Here is a 17,728-nt window from a genome sequence, read left to right as displayed (position 1 = left end):
ATAAAAAGTTGCTTATCATTTTGGGGAAGAGATCGTGTATGAATAATACAAGACGATCGTGGCTTGGCTCCTGAAATTTTATATGCATTTTTCTCGTACACAAAAAAGTATTTTTCACGTTCACGAACAAGTATTTTTTTTTCTTCTTAAAGGAAGAAGAAGAAAAAATGCATAAAAAGTTTATTCTGGGATCGCGTAGGTCTTCGCCAATGTCGCAAACTTGGATTGTTTTTCCTTATTGGCTGCAAAACATATCATATGGCTTTTTTATTTGTTGGCGACATTGTTGGCTGTTTAAACTTTTATATACAACCATTGGTTTGTAGTGCAGAAATTCAGAGGCTCCATGAAAGGAAGCTGCAAACTGGATATAAAATGCACTGAAATGTGTTACATAAACAAATTCTTTGTCCTGACATCTAACATGAGTTCTGTATGTTGTGAAATATCCGCTTTTTTTGTTGTTGACATTTCTGGTAATGGAGATCAACCGGACGAGGCATTGTCTCGTAATCTGTCTTTCATCAGATTTTCGACCGCTCGCTGGTAATTAATATATTTACAAAGACTGACATTTGTATGTGGATTGTAAGAAAAATTCCTCTTTGTTTCACTCAGAATTAAATTCTTCAGAACGCTCACGTTTTCTGTAATAATCCCTGTCATCAGAACAGCTGCGTCTCTATCATCCGTTTACCCTTTGTTAATTTTCAGACGCTTACGTGGAAGGCAGCATCATGCTGCTACCACAAATGTAGAAAAATAAAAAATAAAAAAAAACATCTTACTTATTGGTTTATTCAGTATGCATGGAGGGACAGTGACTAGAATAGTCTAAACGACGGCCAATTCCTTTTTAAAAATGTACCCAGATAAAATAGTTTGCTGAAATTTTAAAGGAAACAGATTACCTTTGAAGCACTGACTGTTATGAAAACGTGCTCAGCAAATGGAAAAAATGCCAGTCTCAATCATGCAATACAATTATTTGATGTTGCCGCCACAATAAGAAATGGGCATTTGTTTGGTTCTCCAAAGCTATCCTTTAGCGGTGACTTCAATAGCACATGCTCCTTTCATCAAAGAAAGCCGACTACAATCTTTCAATAACAGCAAAGAACTTTTCTTCAGAGGAAATCAGTACCAAACTTAAATAAAAGTGATGGAATCTGATGGCTTTTTGCATTTTCCAAAGTGACTGGGACACGTTAACTGTGCTGTGAAAGTTTCCTTTTTGTAGGGAAAAAGTGTATGCCAATGGCGGCTTAAAACGCAAACTAACTTTTACCGAACATACTTTAAAGTAAATGTGCTTCATCATTCGTTACGTGATTGTGCTATGTTTTTTCACTGAATTCAGACCAATATGACCTGTTACAAAATTAATGAATATTTTAAAGCTGTGTGTGCATATTTTCAATTGAATAACTTGTGTTGTGGATTCAATGTATATGATGAGGTTCGCAGGTGAGTACACTGTGTTGATAGTCTGTTCATGCTATACATTAGACATTTATATATAAACAGGATTCACATATATGTACCAATTCATGGTTCTCTAAATAAAGTAAACTATTATATTATGTCTTCTCTGTTTTCACTACAGGTGTATTTCTCATTTAATATGCATCAATTCAAGATGTAACTGTACTGACGAAACACGTATTTTGCAACCCGCATTTATTACCCACCACCCCCACAATTTTTTTTTTTTTTGGGGGGGGACATTTTCTTCAGCTAACTGACTTAGTTGCATATAACACGGTTCGGTATATAACGCGGTCGGGTTTTATGGCTCCCAACTACCGTGTTATAGCGGGGTCGCACTGTACATTCTATATTCCACTCTGAATCTGCCCTGAATCTGCCTAAAAGTGATAATAGTCATGGGGAATCTAGACTAAATAAGAGGAATAAACAGATTCCGCCTAGTAGACGGAATAAATAAGTTCCACCTAGTAGGCGGAATAAACATACCTCCTAATAATAGACAGAATAATTTGCATATTTCGAGCCATATTCCACCCTGAATCCACCTAAAATTTAGAATAAGTGGAATCTAGGCTTTAAGTGAAATCCGCTTTAAAATTCCACCTGGAATCTGGTTAAAGTCAGGGCGGAAGTTTTCGTACAGGTTTGCAAAAAAAATGGCACGACTTGGAACGCACTGAAAAGTAAATGTGCTTCGTCATTTGTTATGTGATTGTGCATAATGTTTTTCCATTGAATTCAGACCAGTGTGATGTTACAAAATTATTGAATATTTTAAAGCTGTGTGGGTGCATTATTTTCTATGGAATCACTTGTATTGTGGATTCAGTGTATATGATGAGGTTCGTGGGTGAGTACACGGTGTTGATACTCTATTCATGCTATACATTAGACATTTATATATAAACAGGATTCACATATATGTACCAATTCGTGGTTCTCTAAATAAAGTAAACTATTATATATGTCTTCTCTGTTTTCACTACAGGTGTATTTCTCATTTAATATGCTTCAATTTAAAATGGTAATTGTGCCGATGAAGCACTTATTTTACCGCCCGCATTTGTTACCTACACCCCCCACAATTTTTTGGGGGTACTTTTTTTTAGCTAACTGACCTGGTTGCTTATAACACGGTTTGGTCTATAACACAGTAGGGTTTTATGGCTCCCAACTACCATGTTATAGCAGGGTCACACTGTACTCAGCAGGTTTAATAATTTTCTAAGAAATCTTGAGTTCTGTTTATGAATAATATAGAAATATAATTTATTATTTGAACTGATTTGAAAGTAATGAGAGGCTTGATTTTCAGGTACATATTATACCAATGTTTGATATTGAAAATGTGAAATAAATGAAGTGTTATTATTAATCAGGCTGTTATAAAATGGATATTTATGCTGCAGTGAAATGTCATATAGCTGTCATACATGACATAATCATGTCTTTCTCTTGCCATGCTCTTCAAACTCACACACTTGTATCATTCACCTCTCATACTTGTTTACTGAGTCTTGTGTGACACTTGTGTATTGGACATGTCATACTCATACACATCTGTCACATACATGTCATACTTGTGTCACACATACACACCTGATACTCCTGTCATAGTCATGCATTCATGTTATACACATTTGATACCCAAACACATTTATCACACTGTCATACACTTATCATACTTGTATCAAGCATATGTCCGTATACACATTTGACTTGGTTTTGTTTTCTGGGTTTTAATGCCATTTTTCAGTACACAATAGGCTATACATGGTAGCCAGTATATTTAGTGAAGGAAGAACCTAGGAAAACTCCACAGAGAACCACCAACTGATGTGAGTCTACTAGAAAGCTTTCTCACCATGCTGGTCGTGCCAAGACTTGAATTCACATGGACAGAGGTGAGATGTGTGAGAATTCTGTAAAGGTTACTCTTTGACCACTTAGCCACACATACAAATGTCTGTTGACTTTTACAGTTTGTTTGTCCTTCAAAACACTGTGCTTAAAGAGCAAATATAAATATTTATTTTCAGGTGTGATGGCAATGCTTTTTGACCTAAAGGAACTTGTTGACATGATGTCAATTGGAACACTGCTTGCCTATACCCTTGTTGCTGTATGTGTTCTACTTCTCAGGTAATGTATTGCTCTTTTGCAGATACTGTATAGGTTAAAACAAAAACTTATAACAGTATGCACTGTTTATAATTGTTTTAAAAACTATTGCATTGTTATCTTGTCAAGCAAAAATAGGTAGTGCATTGCTCTATTGAATATAGTTTATAGGTAAAAGCAAACACCTTTATACTTACACTCTTTATAATTCTTTGAAAACAGTTATATAGATGTCATCTTGTTCAGTAAAGATTCTAGTATAGTGCCATTTTGTACAGTAAAGATTCTGTTAAAGTTATCATCTTGTAAAGTAAAGATTTTAGTAAAGTTGTCACCTTGTAAAGTAAAAATTTTAGTAAAGTTGTCATCTTGTACAGTAATGATTCTAGTATAGTAGTCATCTTGTACAGTAAAGATTCTAGTATAATTATCATCTTGTAAAGTAAAGATTCTAGTAAAGTTGTCATTGTGTAGAATTAAGATTCTAGTAGAGTCGTCATCTTGTACAATAAAGATTCTAGTATAGTTGTCATCTTGTACAGTAAAGATTCTAATATATTGTCATCTTGTAAAGCAGTTAAAGGAGTCTGGTCATAATTGGAATGATGTTTAAGAAGATAAGTAAGTAACATTTAAAGTGTTGGATACAGCTAAAGGCAGCTGAGGTGGTGGTCAAATGTAATATAAGTCAATGTGACCTAAGTTTCTTGATCCAAGAGCTTTGCCTATGATCGACCTTTTAGTCAGTTTATTAGGCATTGTTTGCCACAGAGACTTGCAGATTGGTATGTAGATGTGTCTCGGTAAGTACACCATTATCCTACCAAAATGACCTAAAATTTATGCTTCAATAACTTTGGTTAAGTTTTCAATTTCGGTAAGTTTCCCAGGCTTTACTGGTCACAGAGTCATGCAGCATAGTATGCTGATGCTTGTTGGTAAGTACAAATTATCTTGCTAAAAAAGGATCACTGTGACATGCATTTCACATTTCAGTGGCTTTAATTATGTTTTGAGTTTATTTCAGTTTGACATGTTTTATTTGCCTGTATCATGTACTTTGTAGAGATATGTCTTGATGAATACAATGCTTAGTTACCATATCTAGGTCACTGTGACACACATTTTATGCTTAAGTGATTTATGTTATGTTTTATGTTTCTGTCAGTGTCTTGGGTAGTATTAATCACAGAGGTTTGTAACTTTGTGTATAGATGCATATATTGTTTTGAAGAATATCGTCTTGCCAGAATTAGACAAATGTGATTTTTACATCACATTTCCATGATTTTGGTTCAATTTTCCATTTTTTGTGAAAAAAATAGTGGTGGGACATTCAGGCTTTGTAAACATATTTTGGAATAGACACTATTGTGTTGAGGTGCTGTAAAATGCCACAACATGCAGAAACACCAGTGTTATTTTCAGGTATTTTAACTGGGCTTAGACTATCTCCTCATTTAATATTTATTGCTTTGTTTGCTTAAATTTTTTCAGGTATAAAGTAATGTGTGTTGGAGGACTGCATGATACAGCCAGTGGAGACTATAGCAAATTGTAGGTTGAATATTCACAGCTTTTGCTGTCACCACTTCATTACTTTTCTGTCACAATTGCATGACCATTTGTATTGTGTAAAAGGATATTGAGTTGATTATTTTTATTGTTTAGTGACACATCATTACATTAAAGGCTATATGGTGCTGAGGCATGCATTGTAGGGTACATTGCCCAATAATATATCATTTGTATACCAACCCTGCCTGCTCTTCAGTATTTCAACCCCTACCCATTTTGTCATGAGTCAGGAATTGTACTCATTAAACTACAGCATTGCCGAGATGTTTGCTGATGTTGTTAAAAAATGATATACAAGGAGGATATGTTGTTACATGATTTACAAGTAAGACATCTTGTTGCATGAAATCCTTATTTCCTTCGATTATAAAACTCATCAGATATTTTAAGCAGGTCGTAAAGTCAAGTCAGCTTGTGATAGTGTCCTGTATAATTTACATCTTGTCTTTTGTCCAGATTTGCTTTTATAATGTAGTCTTAAAATGCACTAGTCCAATTGCAGGTAAATTTGGCAACCAATCATAAGTACCTTTTAAGCTGTACAAAAATTTTTATGCCTTGGTCATTGTTACTGAAAATAGAACAGTGTTTAAACAGCTTCTCAGAAACTGCTAAACAGAATTTAAACAAAAATTTCAGATAGTGCATGGTTTGTACAAGTTGAGTTTGAGTGGTTGGGTTTAAAACTCCTTGAAGTTTGGTAAAGCTGGTTTTGTCCTTGAAAAACCTTGAACTTCTTGACAAACTCTTTTCCTTGACATAATCTTAAGGAATACAGAATATTCAAATGGAATAAGACGTATCATTTTTTGAATTTGTTTGTTATTTCCATATTTTTGAAACATTAATGAACAGATAAATACATAAAATGGAATATTATTACTCTAATAACAGATGACAAATGTAGTATTCATGTGCTTTGTGACACATGACATATGTAGCAGTACTTTAGTGCTCTTCGACATGTGACAGAGGTAGGATTATCCCTGTGCTCTATGACAAATTACAGACATAGGAGTATTCTGGTGCTATGTGACACATGACAGATCTAGGAGTATGTGGTCTATGACACATGACGTGATTGTATTCCCATGCTCTTTGACACATAACATATCTAGGAGTATCAACACTTGATAGATATAGAAGTGTTTCTGTGCTCTGTGACACATGACAGACGTTATATTCCTATCCTCTATGATATATGCAAGATGTTGGAGAGTCACTGTGCTCTTTGAAACATGACTGATGTGTTTCCTACACTTTGTGTCCCATGATGCATGTAGTATTTCTGTGCACTATGACACATGACAGATGTAGAATCACTGTGTGCTTTGATATGAGATAGATGAAGGAGTATTTCTGTGCACTATGACACATGACAGATGTAGTATCACTGTGTGCTTTGACATGAGATAGATGAAGGAGTATTCCTGTGCTCTGTATTAGATGACAGATGTAGTAGTATCCCTCTGTGCTCTGTGATACATGGCATGTAGGAGTATTTGTGTTGTCTGTGACACATGGCATGTAGGAGTATTTGTGTTGTCTGTGACACATGGCATGTAGGAGTATTTGTGTTGTCTGTGACACATGGCATGTAGGAGTATTTGTGTTGTCTGTGACACATGGCATGTAGGAGTATTCGTGTTGTCTGTGACACATGGCATGTAGGAGTATTCGTGTTGTCTGTGACACATGGCATGTAGGAGTATTTGTGTTGTCTGTGACACATGGCATGTAGGAGTATTTGTGTTGTCTGTGACACATGGCATGTAGGAGTATTCGTGTTGTCTGTGACACATGGCATGTAGGAGTATTCGTGTTGTCTGTGACACATGGCATGTAGGAGTATTCGTGTTGTCTGTGTGACATGGCATGTAGGAGTATTCATGTTGTCTGTGACACATGGCACATAGGAGTATTCATATTGTCTGTGACACATGGCATGTAGGAGTATTTGTGTTGTCTGTGACACATGGCATGTAGGAGTATTTGTGTTGTCTGTGACACATGGCATGTAGGAGTATTCGTGTTGTCTGTGACACATGGCATGTAGGAGTATTCGTGTTGTCTGTGTGACATGGCATGTAGGAGTATTCATGTTGTCTGTGACACATGGCACATAGGAGTATTCATATTGTCTGTGACACATGGCATGTAGGAGTATTCGTGTTGTCTGTGACACATGACATGTAATACTCCCATGCTCTAATGGCATGTTAATAAGTTACATATCTTTTCTTTGACTTCTATAACTATTTATGCATGCAGTTAAAAGCAGAGTAAGTAGTGGAGAAAGTTTAGATTCCAACAAATACTGCTTGAACACTTTTGGAAATCCTTGATATATCCTTGAAACATCCATGAGAAACTACTCTCTGTGGCTGTACATACCATGAAGAACCCTGGCTTATAGGGCTTTGGGGTTTGTTGAACTGATGCTGATGTGCTATCAAAATATGGTCCCTGTTACCTTTAAACACTGCTATCCAGAATTAGACCAGATTTGAAAGAAAACATTGTTACCTTTCCATGTTGTACAAATGATGCCAATCCTCCATCTATCATAGATGCCATTGTTAAATAAATCGATACCTAACCATCAATATTTCTCCAAACCCACCCAATAGAATTTGACCAATTCATGTAAAATGTTTAGCAAGCTTTTATATATGATACCTATCCATCATAGAAAATATGGCCATTTTTTACTAAAAATACTAATTCTCCAAAAAACAAGAGTATTTGAACATATTTGACTGTAAGCATTTTGGCATTAAGGCATTTGGCATTCAGGCCATTAAAATTTACACTAATGAAACTGATCTGCCATCAGATATGTCCACTATAACTAAAAATATAAAAAGGTTAAATAAATCCTTCTCAAGAGCTGTTTGAAAGAATTAGATACAGTTTTGAAAGAAACCACCCTGGCCTAAAGATGTCTCAATTTTGTCCAAATTTTGCTCATCTGGTTAAGACTGAATTTGACAATGCATTAGGGCATGAAGGCTTTTTAAGTTCATGCAGATGACGCCAATCTGCCAGCAAATTAATGCTTCTTTTATGGAAGAAAGCGTCTTGGCATAAGGTCCTTAAGTTTGGTGTAAATGACTGAGAAATTTTTCAACAGTTGTTCTTTTACAACCAAGCAATTGAGGAAATTGAGAAAATAGTTATCCTACTAACCCCAGTCATTTGGCGAATTGATCTTTTGTTAATGGCTTCTGGGCAAATCTTTCCAGATGAATGATCTCAAGACCATTAGATTCTATTGTTTCTATAGTACACATTACAATGATCTTAAGGCCATCTAGGCCTCTTGTTTCTATAGTATACATTACAGTGCTTTTAAGGCAGTTTGGGCCTCTTGTTTCTGTAGTATATATTACAGTGTTTTTAATGCCATTTTGGCTTCTGGTTTCTATAGTACACATTACAGTGTTTTTAAGGCCAGTTGGGCCTCTGGTTACTATATAATACTCATTACAATGATCTTATGGCCATCTGTTTGAGCCTCTTTTTACTGCAATACAGTGAATTCAAAGACAGATTCTAATCTGAGTTGTTAGTTTGTAATCTTTTCAACTGAATCCAAATTTAAATTCATAGTTTTGATCTATGATTCACATTAGAGATGAGCCCAAAACTGTTTTGATTTAATTTTGCTTAATTTAAGATCGAATATGATATATTTCAGATTGTGGTGCAAAGTATTTTCTGACCATAGGAAAAAATATAACAAAATGATGAATTCAGGATTTCAAAATATTGTGCCTGTTTTGGATTTCAGTTTGCTTGTTGGTTACGCAGTATTAGACATCACACTCATTACAATGTCTGCTCTGTCTTCCAGTATTTTTGAATGTCTCCAGCACATATTCTAGAAAGCACAATCCATGAACGGCTATGATTGTGCAATGTTTGCTAATCATGGTCAGCTTTAAATTTTCAGGAAGTGATATCAGACAAATGCAAATTATTTAAGTACTTACATGGAGAGTGCATATCTAAGTATCACTTATACATCATATAACTTTCTGCTGTTGGGCAATACTGACAAGGTCTTGTCTGAAAGGAATAAAATTGGGTGATGCAACCATGGTTCACTTTTGGTAAATAAAGAGGAAAAATGAGTAAAAGAAATCTTTTGTGGTGGAGTGACCAAATCTCGTTTTAGCTTGAAATCTCATTTTAGCTTGAAATTTCTTTTAGGCCTTATTCTACCCACATATAAATAAAAGAATGCAGCTTTTTAGTTTTACTCTTTCATTACAAAAAAGCAGGTTCCATAATCTTTTTGGAATATAGACACCAGTTTTTTTGGCATCACAGGACCATAAAATCAGCACAGCAAGAAATACTGGTAAATACACACCCATACCAATTTGGAGAAGAGGCTGACCCATTAGGTGTGGTCAGTCTGACCTATTGGGTCTTTCTGTTGACTTAGGGTGAGGCAGGGACCATGGGTATACTAATTAATACACTAAGTCATGTTGTAATCTACTGTTTGTATCCAAAATATACACTAGTTCTGTTCACCTCTCCAAATTCTATACTAATGTTTATCTACATTGTTTCTCACTATATTTGTCCACTCAGAATATATATCACTCCATTATGTCTATTTGGTATCCTTTCTCTTAACTCCCCATCTTGTATATCTCTGATTCTTATTTCCAACTACATCTTATCTCTACTGTCCCTTTTTCTTTCTCTGCCCCTCTTTCTGCTTTTCTTTATGTTTTGTCCTTCTGCTTTCGGCTTTGTATCCCACACTATATCTTCTATCTATCTATATACACATATCGTAATCCCATACCCTTTCCCCACATACAGAATATGATTGGCTAACCATTACTAGATAAATGACAGCTCCCTTCCCCCAGATAATACCTTAACTAAATGTTGGGTTTTATCCCCAGTCGAGTCATACCAAAGACTTATAAAAATGGTACTAACAGCTGCATCACTTGGCATTCAGCATCAAGAGGTTAGTGTTAGGACTGGTTGGCCTGGTGTCATGATAATGTGACTGGGTGGAACATCATGCATACATGTCTGTGGCATTACGCCCCAGTGTTAGACATCACTATAAACTGCCACATTGCAGACACTGTAGCAGTATGACTGATAAATTGTTAAAGCGACATTAAATCGCATCACACACTGCCCTCTTTCTGCTTTTCTTTCTGCTTTGTGTCCTTCTGCTTTCTACCCCACGCTATATCTTGTATCTATCTATATATACATATCATAATCCCACACCCTTTCCCATCATACATAATATGATTGGTTTATAACCATTACTGGATAAATGACAACTCCCTTCCCTCAGATCATAACATAGCTAAATGGTGCTGAAACAGCAGGAATATGACCCAGTTATCCAGATATGTCATGATGCTGACCTGTTTACCAGATTTGTCAAAGACTTCGTGAAGCCCTAAAACTTTACTTGCTATTGATGTGTTCTCACACCCAACTTACATTTGTTTCTATGATGCTGACCTAGTTACCCAGATTTATTATTGCTTCCCTCACATCTGTCTCTGAAATTTCCATATTCACCCCCCCCCCCACCTGAAACCTGATATTGGTACTGCTATATATTTTACATTTTTTTCCACACTAAAATCTCTTTTGTCATATGTACTAAGAATCTCTTATGTCATGATGAGAATCACCCTGTTAAATCATTGAATAAAATACTTATTGATATTTTTTAGATTATGGGATTGCTGAATGAATGCTAATTTCTAAATAAATCTTGCTGAAAAATCTGATGAATGAACAAAAATCCTAAGATGTTTGCTTTATTCCTTCATTCAGATCCCTCATATATAGGGTAGAATATGTTTTTGAAAATGACTTGTCATTGCCACCACAATGTTGTGAAGTGGGCAAAAATAGGGAGATCTGAGTTTAGAGAGATTTTAATGTTAAAATTAGTCGCATGAATCGTCTGCTTGTGCACATTTACATGTGATTAAAACACCAAATATATTAACACTAATGATACAGATATAAAACTACTTAATTTGCTTCACTATAATAAAATGGGTATTGTAAAAAACATCAAAAATTGGTTTGCAGTCGAATGTGGCAATGGTTTACACAATAAGAAGTCATCTTTTCACATGCTTCCTCTTTTTTAGGAATGGAACTGTAATGGACTGGACTAGGTCCATTAAGTCATAATTGATTCTGATTTGGCTACAAATTTATTATTCTCTCCGATTTTATTTCAAGGATCATATTTGAATTTTTTGCAGGAACTTTTGATTTTTTTTTCTAGCATTAAATTAGCAACAAAATTGATTACATATCACTTATTTTTCTATCATTGTTTTCTTGTTTGAAGGGAAAATTTACACACAGTGTTTCACTTTACTTTTCAGTTCTTGAGTAGATCATTTATTATGCTGTTAAATTAAAAGATTAAAACACATTTTTATCTCAAAGATTTATACAAGTAATTGGATAATAAATGAATGTGAAATGTTGTGCCACTGCAACAATCTATTCATATCTTTTCATATGCTGTTTTTTCTCTGCCCCCTGCATGTAATGGGAGGGGGGAATATTGCTATCACTATGTCAGTCTGTAATCTGCTTGTTTGTCTATTAGTATATTTTCATTTCCAGTAGTAAACTCTCAAACTGTTCAAGATTATACAACCAAACTTTTTACACGTCAAAAAAGTTGCATAGTGGGGCCATTTGATAATTGAAATTTGACACATTTCTATCTGCTTAATATGTTACTATGGAAACAATGTGTAGAATAAGTATAATATACAGTTGAGAATGTAACATAAATAGTTAAAGATTGAGGATGTATGATGATAAGTAGTGTATAAATTGAGATATCTTGGCTTATATGCGAAGAGGCTTATATGCGAAGAGGCTTATACGTGAGTATATACGGTACACATTGCTTCACACAGCTAAACATGGTATAGATTTGTTCAGTTTTCATATGTAATTTGATCAGCTTGCTGAATAATCTATACGTTGTTAAAGCTCCTTATATAATTTGATAAGCTTGTACAACTAGAACTACAGCAGCATAGTGGTTAATGGATTGGACTTGCTAACAGAAGGATGTGGGTTTGTTTTCCGCCATTGAATCAAACCAGATCAGCTACCATTGGTGTGCCCTTAATTATACATACAACACACAATTGGGGCAATATGTTCACTTGAAATATGCTGATTATATACTGTAATGATATTGTAAAATAATGTAACATGCCTATTAAATACTGTAACATTGTTATCAAATAATGTAATCTGATTATATAATGTGACAGTATTGTAAAATAATGTCAATTAATGTGAATTTTATTTTGATACTATAATTTGCTAATGATTTTCGATTATTCAGGATTGTTAGTTTTCAATACATGTATTGCAGTGCCATTTTGATTTTTAAAAAATTTTCTTTTCAGGCCCCAAACAGATCCTGAAGAAAATGAGCAGTATAATCAGGTCACAATTACCAAACCTCTGATAAACATGTCAGGATATTCTAGTCATCAGAACATATTACAGAGGATGTTCTGTGGCCAGAGACACAAGGAGCCCACTGCTGAGACAGAAAATGTTGTCACTGTAATCGTTTGGGTATTCTGTAAGTCCAAGTTTTCCTGAAATATTTCAGTAGTAACAGATTGTACTAGATGTCCTGTTTGATATTTAGCAGGGGTGAGACTGAATTTCATTTGGGTAAGCCTTAGATTGCCCAATGTATTCAAACTAGAAGAAAATATCAAACAGTATAAACTCACCATACTTAATTAATAACACTATAAACTCACCATACTTAATTAAAAAACAGTATAAACTTGCCATACTTAATTAATAACAGTATAAACTCACCATACTTAATTAATAACAGTATAAACTCATCATACTTAATTAATAACAGTATAAACTCACCATACTTAATTAATAACAGTATAAACTCATCATACTTAATTAATAACAGTATAAACTCACCATACTTAATTAATAACAGTATAAACTCACCATACTTAATTAATAACAGTATGAACTCACCATACTTAATTAATAACAGTATAAACTCACCATCCTTAATTAATAAAATTGCTGTTTGATAAGATTAGTATCCTCTTAAAAAGAAATTTTGTTTTATTTCTTTGACAAAATTGGATATAGATTCATGATGTAGTGTGATGCATACTACATTCTGTACTCACCATGTGATATATATATATATATATATATATATATATATATATATATATATATATATATATATATATATATATATATATTACATTCTGTTTAGTGTTATTTATTGCATGATATGTATAACATTATGGTTGAGTAGTGATACTCATCATGTGACATCATTTAGAATTTACCTACGGACTATGCTTCACAGTGTCCAATAATGTTTGCAATCAGTTACAATTTACATACTGAATATTTATCACAATGTCCAATAATGTTTGTAATTGTTTAGACTTTAACTACTGAGTGTGCTTCACAGTGTCCTATAATATTTGTTGTAGTTGTTGTTATAGGGTTTAACGCAATTTTTCAGCACAAGATAGGTTAAATATGGTGGCCTGTATTAATGGTGGAGGAAGAGCCCGGGAAACTCCCGGAAAGAACCACTGACCCATGAGAAGCTACTGTGTATACCAGCATATTTACTTAGCTTTCTCTCATATCCACATGTGAGAACCCACACAGACAGAGGTGAGATGGCAGTGATCCATGACAGAGAGCTCTTTGGACCACTCAGCCATATTTGTAATCATTTACAATTTACCTACTGAGTATGCTTCACAGTGTCCAGTAATGTTTGTAATCATTTACAGTTTACCTACTGAGCATGCTTCACAGTGTCCAGTAATGTTTGTAACTATTTGGAATTTACCTACTGAGTATGCTTCACGGTGTCCAGTAATGTTTATAATCATTTACAATTTACCTACTGAGTACGCTTCACAGTGTCCAGTAATGTTTGTAATCATTTACAATTTACCTACTGAGTATGCTTCACAGTGTCCAGTAATGTTTGTAATCATTTAGAATTTACCTACTGAGCATGCTTCACAGTGTCCAGTAATGTTTGTAACTATTTAAAATTTACCTACTGAGTATGCTTCACAGTGTCCAGTAATGTTTGTAATCATTTAGAATTTACCTACTGAGTATGCTTCACAGTGTCCAGTAATGTTTGTAATCATTTAGAATTTACCTACTGAGCATGCTTCACAATGTCCAGTAATGTTTGTAACTACATGTATTTAGTATTTACCTACTGAGTATGCTTCACAGTGTCCAGTAATGTTTGTAATCATTTAGAATTTACCTACTGAGCATGCTTCACAGTGTCCAGTAATGTTTGTAACTATTTAGAATTTACCTACTGAGTATGCTTTACAGTGTCCAGTAATGTTTGTAATCATTTAGAATTTACCTACTGAGCATGCTTCACAATGTCCAGTAATGTTTGTAACTATTTAGAATTTACCTACTGAGTATGCTTTACAGTGTCCAGTAATGTTTGTAATCATTTACAATTTACCTACTGAGTATGCTTCACAGTGTCCAGTAATGTTTGTAACTATGCCTCTCCTTCGATAACTCATGCACAATGGGGTCCACAAACATAGACCGCACTATAAGCGAGGCATGAGTTACCGAGGGACCTCCAAAAATTGATAAAAATCGCTTTGACATCGAGAAAACCGGGGGGAGGGGGGGACAATAGGGAATTGGGCTGTTTAATGTCTGAATCCTCATTTTGCAATCACGTCGATAATAATTTTTAAAAATGTGCTTTTTCTAATGTTTCAGAAGTTGTTCGTTATTCTGTTTAAATAACATGTTTTTTTTCTTCAAAATATCCATTATTTGAAAGATCGTTCCAACTAGTTTGAACAACCATCACATGTATGCAAAAATTCTGTGTATTACTTCACTGCTTTTTGTTTTCTTGATGAGTCTGGTTCCCGTGATGGTGTTTAATAGTATCTTGCCAAATCGGTAGCCCATAATTTGGGAACTAGACTAAATGTTGATACACCACCAAACAAGATTCCTTTTTTTCTTCAAAAATACGCGACATTTATTTCATGACATGTCTACGTCGAAACTCAATTTTTTATCATTCAATTAGTACAGTGTTAATGTCATGATTTCAGTGGAAGTAATAATGAAATTTCTTATCATCCCTGAGGATATCTCTAAATGCCACTTCAAGAATTCTCTGAAACTCGCTTGCCCACAATGATCCGTATCTGTGAAATCAAGCTCTATATTTTACGAAGTATTCATTTTTCGCTTGGCTGCTTTGTTATTTTTTATCACAGTTATGAAAGAGTCAGTGAATTTAAGGTAGTTTCTGTTACATACACAATAACGTTTATTGCAGTGATCGATTGATCAAATGAAGTGAGTTCACCTGACATACGACCGAAGGCACTAGATTTTAAGTTAGTCCGATTTTTGTGCCTTTTAACTTTTCTTTTATTCCACCTCCTTTTTTTATTCAAAAAACATAATTAATGTGATAACACAAAGGAGGCCAGCTTTAAATTCACTGCAATAATTCAACAGATACTTCCGCAAGTCAGTTATTAAAACACAATCGGCACTTAATTAGGTTCTCAGAGAAACACTCATGGACATAGCTGTTACGTTAGATTGATGCATTTTACATTTAATTACAAGAGGACACATTGCATTTATGACGATTACACTTAAAAGGAACTAAAATATGGCTCTTGAACACAAATTTCAATTGATAATTTTTTTAATTTAATTTGTATTTATTTATTAAAGTACTGTCTCCATGCGGCGTAAGGCACATTTTCATTGATCTAAATTTCCTTACGTATCGTTAATTGCGGTGTACTAGGAATGTCATTTGGAAAGAAAATGTAAAAAATTGTATGAGCTATTTTTAAATTTGATATTTCTTAGTGTTGATTAAAATTTCCAGGTCCTATCTACCGTTTTCAACCATAAAATGAGCGATACATCAAAGTTTCCGTTACCAGTTTTGATCGCCATTTTCTTCAAGTTCAACAAATAGGGATACATTTTTGGGGTATTTTGGGGTTAAAAAAATGGGATCCATGCCTGACACCACATTATAAGCGGGTTCACGAGTTATCAGGGTGCGAGTTATCAAGGGAGTGGTGTATTTAGAATTTACCTACTGAGTATGCTTCACAGTGTCCAGTAATGTTTGTAACTATTTAGAATTTGCATACAAAGTATGCTTAACCTCATTAGTAGATTTATGTCTTCCACTACACAATAGCATGTTGACCTCTTAAATACATACGATTTTATTACAAACATTTTGTACATATTTGATCAGTTCTTTTGCATAACTACTGAAAAGTTTGCCATTAAGCTAAAATAATGAAAGTTTTAAATATTTTATATAGAAAAAGTCAGAGTTCAGTCAGCAAGGACTCAGACAAGCAAACAGTAGATGGATGGTTGTGTAATGATTGTAAGTTATCTTGCACTGCATTTGGTCAGGTGTTCACTTGGATCACCAACAAAAAGTTAATTGACTGTAAGTTGTCTTGCACTGCATTTGGTCAGGTGTTCACTTGGATCACCAACAAAAAGTTAACTGACTGTCAGTTGTCTTGCACTGCATTTGGTCAGGTGTTCACTTGGGTCACCAACAAAAGTTAATTGACTGTAAGTTGTCTTGCACTGCATTTGGTCAGGTGTTCACTTGGATCACCAACAAAAAGTTAATTGACTGTCAGTTGACTTGAACTGCATTTGGTCAGGTGTTCACTTGGATCACCAACAAAAAGTTAATTGACTGTCAGTTGACTTAAACTGCATTTGGTCAGGTTTTCACTTGGATCACCAACAAAAAGTCAATTGACTATTGGTTGACTTGAACTGCATTTGGTCAGATGTTCACTTGGATCACCAACAAAACGTTAATTGACCATCAGTTGTCTTACACTTATTTGGTGACTAGTTCACTTGGATCCCCAATAAATAATTAATTTATTGTCAGTTGTCTCCCTGTACAAAATTTTCCACAGGGATTGGATATGGAATCCATACGTGCTTTTACAGAAATATCCATATGGACATTTTTATTTTATAGCTGAACCACTCATATGGATTTTAGTGTATCCATATGTAAATGTTATGGATTTCTTATGTACTCCATATGGAAAATCCAATGGAATATGCAAGTTAGTCCATGAGATCTGTAGGTTGTCCATATGGAATAAAATTAAAATTCCATATGGAATTTGGCAATAATCCATATGGAATTTGACAATAGTCCATATGGAATTTGTGAATAGTCCATATGGAATTGGGAAATATATCATATGAAATTTGTAAATGGTCCATATGGAATTTGTAAATAGTTCATATGGAATTTGGTAATAGTCCATCCCATACAACATTTTCCAGGCATACTTGAAGCGAATTTCAGATGGGTTTTTTAAGCACTTTCTGCCTAAACCATAACAAATCTGCTTCATATTTCTATTAAACT

General features: G+C 34.4%; 1 protein-coding gene across 4 annotated transcripts in view; it reads left to right on the top strand.

Moving 5' to 3' along the window:
• Window positions 1-17,728, top strand: part of LOC149782288 (cationic amino acid transporter 2-like) — an 82,030-nt gene that overhangs the window by 47,010 nt on the left and 17,292 nt on the right. For all 4 annotated transcript variants that reach the window (XM_089933668.1, XM_089933665.1, XM_089933666.1 and 1 more), the window contains exons 11-13: window positions 3,531-3,633; window positions 5,110-5,169; window positions 12,648-12,829. In XM_089933668.1, the coding sequence (XP_089789794.1) occupies window positions 3,531-3,633; window positions 5,110-5,169; window positions 12,648-12,829 (345 nt within the window). The remainder of the gene's footprint in view (window positions 1-3,530; window positions 3,634-5,109; window positions 5,170-12,647; window positions 12,830-17,728) is intronic.

Source organism: Sinohyriopsis cumingii, chromosome 15 (genome assembly GCF_028554795.1).
Source record: "Sinohyriopsis cumingii isolate HCF-2022 chromosome 15, ASM2855479v2, whole genome shotgun sequence".
NCBI classification, from domain to species: domain Eukaryota; kingdom Metazoa; phylum Mollusca; class Bivalvia; order Unionida; family Unionidae; genus Sinohyriopsis; species Sinohyriopsis cumingii.
The sequence above is the reverse complement of the archived record's forward strand: the minus strand, read 5'-3'. Positions and strand labels throughout refer to the sequence as shown.